Source organism: Polyodon spathula, chromosome 22 (assembly GCF_017654505.1).
Source record: "Polyodon spathula isolate WHYD16114869_AA chromosome 22, ASM1765450v1, whole genome shotgun sequence".
Lineage (NCBI taxonomy): Eukaryota > Metazoa > Chordata > Actinopteri > Acipenseriformes > Polyodontidae > Polyodon > Polyodon spathula.
In genome coordinates this window covers 3,644,835-3,650,834 of record NC_054555.1, presented here as the reverse complement: position 1 = coordinate 3,650,834, position 6,000 = coordinate 3,644,835, and the positions used below count along the sequence as shown (strand labels likewise).

At 36.7% G+C, this 6,000-nt stretch overlaps 1 protein-coding gene across 1 annotated transcript in view; it reads right to left on the bottom strand.

Moving 5' to 3' along the window:
* pdlim4 (PDZ and LIM domain 4) overlaps positions 1–84 on the bottom strand; it is a gene marked incomplete at its 5' end in the record, with an annotated part of 25,711 nt that extends 25,627 nt beyond the window's left edge. The window contains one exon of the mRNA XM_041223771.1: positions 7–84. Within this exon, the coding sequence (XP_041079705.1) occupies positions 7–84 (78 nt within the window). The remainder of the gene's footprint in view (positions 1–6) is intronic.
* Between the last annotated feature and the right edge of the window lie 5,916 nt (positions 85–6,000).

Genomic DNA, 6,000 nt, shown 5'->3' with positions numbered 1-6,000 from the left:
ACATACCCTTGAAATTGTTAAAGGTGTGCTAAAATCCTTTCCACCCACGAGCCTGAAACCCCAGGGCGAGGGTCCATTTAGAGTAACACAGACACCGTATAAACATTATAGTTTATATATCATAGATATATCTATATATATTAGTATATCTATATATATATAGATATATAGAGATATATAAAATCGTAATAAAAAAAACTTTGACCCTTAGTACGGTCCCCTGTATCTCGAAGCTGCTAGGCAACGCTGTTTATCAAGACTTCCCTTGTGACTAACTGCACAGTTAAAACTCCCCCGACGTTGAAGTGCAGTGAGTTGTACTTTGTAGCCTCCTCGTATAGCATTAAATGGGAGGGAGGGTAAAAAAGCGGTGCTATGGCAACAGATCTCTCTTTCTCTCTCTCTTTCTCTTATTGTATGTCGTTTGTTGGAGACAGGGTGGAGCTAAGCAGACCAAACAAAGGACAGTTTCTTTGGTAGTGGCTGGATTGAGATGAGCTGGGCGGCTGCGTAGTGTACTAACGTGTATTTAAATCATCAAATAGACTTTAGTAGGATTTTTAATCTGAATGATAACGTTCACTATGATATCTGAAAGTCAATCACAGATTGAGAACACTGCTCTATGTGTCAGATAATGTATTTGGGAAAACGTCTCGTTTTATTCAGTGGACAAATAGAAATATGCCAGTTTTATTTTTCAATTACAGATACGCAACACAGTCTTTCATAGTTTCAAATGAATGTGATTGACGTGATTTGAGGAGTTGTGAGTCACGCTTCCTGTACAGGTCATTCGACCACACTGTTTTCTCTTTGCAGTTTATACGTCGTTAAATTCTTGAATAGGCTGAAGTACCATGACTTCGTAACTTGCTAAAACTTGGAGCTGTTTTACCATTCGCAGTTGCATGATGCTGCATTGTACATATGAAACCATACACCATGTGCTGTAGTTTTGAATCTGTTATAATGGGTAGCTCGTTTACTAATAGACTACAGTGTGTATGTCACTCTTTTCTCTACCAGTAATTGAGACTATGTGGTAATGCAGTTTGTGGAAGGACAACAAGCACGACAATAATACGGTTTGTTATTATTTACTGGACAGTACCGAATGGAACTGATAAATCAAATCTTAAAAAGCACAATCATACCCTGATCACATCATTTGGCATTTTGATCATTCTGGTTTATTAGATAGCGCCCCCCAGTGGTCAGGTTGTCCACAGTGATGTGCCCTTGAATATGTTCGGTTCATCCATTGCCTTCCACTCTGGAGAAACGAAGGCTCTTTAGTTGGCTTCATTTACCTTTAGAACGCAGTTTGTGAAACTGGTGATAAATAATGACGGTGTAGTTGCCAATGAAAACATTTCTAAAATGGAAACATTATTTTGAAATGTTTTTTTAAGGAGAAAGTTGGTCTAAATTATGGATAACCTGCCTCTGGCATCCTGCTTTCATACAACACACAGAGCAATGTCTTAGCACCTTGGTTGCAGTTACAACATTAATAGATTTTGTATCAATTTCCATAGCCATACCTCACTGCTATAGAAGCAAGGTTAGTGCATGCGGGAAAGCTGTCATATCCTGCCCCATACCATGGATAGGAAGCTGCCTGTTATATTCAAATCATTAAACCATGTAACTTTAATTACCATTACAATATTCAGTAACTAGCAGCTCTACTCATCTGTTAGTGTTTAAATCGTGTCATGTTTATTTGAATGTTTTGTGGTACAAATAAATTACATTTCATACAGTAAGCATACAGTATGTACATACCAGAATCAAATTAATAAGACACACATTTAAGTCAGAAATATGTATTTGTACTTGTTCTAAAAAATATCTTTTCAATGTACTGTAATATCCAAACAGAGTATCCTAGCGACCAGGTGTGTGTAATTCAATCAGAAACCAATACCTGCAGTGTTTAATGATGTGTGTCTTCTCGCTACTCCATATACATTGTTCCTGTTTGTCTTTGCTGTCTTCTGGGCTACCATAAAGAAGCCTTTTCACTTTTCACTTACAGCAATCTTACAATCAGATAGAAGACACGCGGTGGTAACAAAGCACAATGCTAAATTACAGTACAGTTGACCATTGTAAATAAGTGAGCCTGACGCTCATAAGGTGTTTTCTCATCGAATGTGGTTGTGTGGGGTTTAAAATGTGACCTTTGCTGTTCTTAATCATTGGTTTTCAACATTTGTGTGCAACATATCCTGCTTTGACTTCAGGCTTACTGGAACAGACCATGTTTCCAAACCCAGAGGCCTGAAAGGGTAATTTGAAACATGAATGGATGTTTTATATTAAAGAGAGAATAAACTTAATCAAAAACTAGAATCAATGAACTTTACTGTGGGAAACACACCATGAACTGCATGGGACATTGATCTGAGACAAGCCTTTTTGCTTTGTTCTCTTCACAAATGCATGCAGCTGAGGTCTGCAGATGCCAACTCATTTTAAAAAATGTTGATGTAATTTGATGTCATCCAAGCAGATTGTGCAACAGCTGGGTCTGCCACCTTCCTCCCATACCCAAGTACAGTAAAGGAGATAACTGTAAATGGCTTTATTCTTTCATTCTTTTTAAAGTTATTATTATCAACCTGCTTTCAAAGAACACCATTCACGTAACCCTTCAGCTACTTTCTGCAGTGTCTTACACCATATTCTGATATTATTTATTTGCCGTTTTCATGCATCATATTTCTGGCATATAAAACAAGACCAGTGGTGGACGTCACGCGCCTGTTAAACAAAGAATTGCCAGCAAAATAAAAGCATGATATGGACGACTGCTTGCAAACAATCAGCCACGGAAATAACTGTGAACAGCGTTAGCAGTGACAGCAAGCAGCTGAAACGATGACTGGAACTGTTTTGTTTCAAATCCTCCCCACATCCTCATGTTAACCTGCTGTATCAGCTTTGCTTTCTCATTGTTTAAGGCCTGACGGTCTGAAGCTATAGATTGTACTGCTCATTGGGTTAGTGGTTTCTTGTTGACATGTATATATGGAGACTTGGCTATTATCTTGAAGCCCAAACATTCATTAGACCGAAATAGTGATTTAGAAGTCTGTTCTGGCATCCATCTCCTAGTGAATAAGTATTTAAACCAAGGGAAATCCCATCCACTATTCATTCATCAAACACAGCTTCACGAGTGCAACTCTCTTCAGTGATTAATATCCCAAAATTTCTGAAGTTTAAACATGTGTTTTTTTTTTTTTTTGTTAGTATTATTATAATTGATTGTAATTAGATGTCAGGTAATGCCTGAGTTGAATTGGAGGAGAACTGCTAAATCATAATGCCCAGACAGATTAAAACAATCAGCATTATTGTAGTTTGCAGGTGGGTTGGGGGGTTAGTTAGCATTTTGTTCAAATTAATTTACTATTAAGAATAGAGTATTATCCGTGCCTCTCAACTTGCTAAACAGTCACAAGGAATATAGGTGCCTTTATTTAACAGACTCTCTCTTATGTATTTGTGTCAGATATTAAGGCTTAATTAAACCAGCTTTTAAATAGATAGGAATGAAAACGTTGCAGAGTCTTGTGTTAACCCCTGAGGGTCAGGGAAGTTAGCAAGATTAATAAAATGAACCTCACAAATAAGACCACAGTGCCACTCGTGCTTTACTCAGCATGGAGTAGATCATTTGAAAAGCTCCCTGTAATTAATTGACCACAGAAGATTATCGAAGGAGCTGGAAAGCCACCTCATACAATTCAAGCTTCAACTCGCTCAGTTTGTAGTTAACGTAACATTTGACTTTATGATGCAACATTATAGAATTCTATAGGGTAATGCAAAACTTTTGGCCATTCAGAACCATTCAAGTAGTTAGGAAAGCCTGCTGCGGCATTGTGTTGATAGAAGCTATAATGTTACTGACACCTTTAAAAAAACAAATGGGAGTTTAACAAGGAGCCACACATGTATGTCAAATATGATTTGTTTTTCTAATTTATGGACGGTTTTACAACTGTCGTGAAACAGCACTGGCCAGATAAGGGTGAAGTATTTTTGAAAATGAAGCTGTGAACCATGTCGTATTTTCAGTCATTCGTGTGAACTGATAACAGGAAGTCGACTTCTCTTTGTAACTGAAGGACTTCTCATGTATTTTCCAGTCTCAAAGTGTTCTGTCCCAACAGGAGCTGCTAGCCCAACACACCTACACAAAATGACTATTCTTTGGCTGTATTTTGTTGTCTGTGTCATTGTGTACGTAAATCTCTAAAATCTTGTTTCCATAAACCACACCTTACTGAATTTAAGACCCACAATGATATCCCATTATAAAATGTGTTTAACCATAGCAGGTATATTGTGGTGGCAATAATATTCTTGCTGATTATAAATTATGTTTATTAAAGTAGGTACATTAAAATAGAATTCATTTATGTTATTGATAGCTCTATGTAGTTAATCTAATGCATTTTCTGCATGTTGCGCTGTTTGTATCTGCATCAATAAGATTAATAATCAACAATATTAATAATTAAACCTGTTAGCAATGTGACCAAAAGTTTTCAGGTTCAGGTAATTAATAATTTAATGTTTATATTTTTTATATTTTCAGATCCCCCCCCCCCCCCCCCCCCCCCCCCCCCCCCCCCTGTTTTTTTTTTTTTTGGGTGTGTTGCTAAATTGTCGATACACAGTTATGAAAATGTGTTGACGTCAGCAATGACGGTCAAGTCATTTTCATGGTTTGTGTGCTATCAATATAGTGGCTTCTTGTTTTAAATCAATCCCAAATGCTCACACACACAGTAAACTGCGTATCCACTTAAATAAACAATAGGGTATATGTGGCTGATCCGACACTGTTACATCATCCAAATGGAGCCTGATATTATTGAAGTGAGGAATAAAATAGTATTTTCATTAAATATTTTACCATTTGTAACAGACAAAATAGAAATGGTTGCATTTGAAATATATTTTATAAATACTGTAGTCTGTAATTAGGCATTCTAAAGATTATTTTAATAATGATTGCGTCATGATAAAAAAAAATAAGAACAAAGGTTACTTGATGCTCGGTGTGAGATTTTTATTTCAGTAAAACTAAGTGGTTGCTTTTAAGCTGAGCTCTCACTGCTGTCTGAAGAACTGCTGTTAAGAGCAGTCTGCTTTCTGCTTGCCATGCTGATTCACAGCCCTCAGACCACATGACAAGATGGCTTCCATCTCCACCACTGTCAACAAACACTTTTTTGTTTCTAGCTTACAGCTTGATAACGATTGACAGCAGACAAACACAAGGCATCTAGCCCAATGAACTGCAGTCTCCCCTTGGTTTGTTTTATGCTCCACTATTGACTCTGAGACAATAAATTAAGCCTCAACTTAATACCTTAAGAAAATATTTCCTCTGACAGATTTATGCACCATGGTCCAAGGCATATGACTGGAGGGCTGGAAATAATTAGGAGTAAGAGAAGATTAATTTTATACCCAATTCATCCTAAGTAATGTGTGATCAGCATGCATTGAAACAAAGTGATTGCCATTTATTTAGTTCAGAGTCACGTTTTCAACATGTGATGATCATGTGAGGTAGGGTGGATAGGATAAGAACGAGGGTATTGTATGACCAGGGGACTTAGTTATGGGCAAACACACAATACAATATGAGGACTCATGTTATTTCATTCAATCACATTTCCAGACATATGAAGACACGTTGTGAACAGATCCCTATAATAATACAAAATTTAAAAAATTCAACTGATTATGTTTACATTGGATAAGCTCTTAATTGATCACACATGTATTGATTGAATATATACAGTACACAGAACAGGGGAAAAGAACTAGTCATAAAAAATGCAGCTAAATTTTTCAATTGAATTAGCCTTAAATTCTATCAGATTTACATTTTTAGCAGTAGTTTGTAAAAAGCATGTTTGATATTATTGGCACAGCCCTGAACTTTTACACAAATGAAGTAACAGT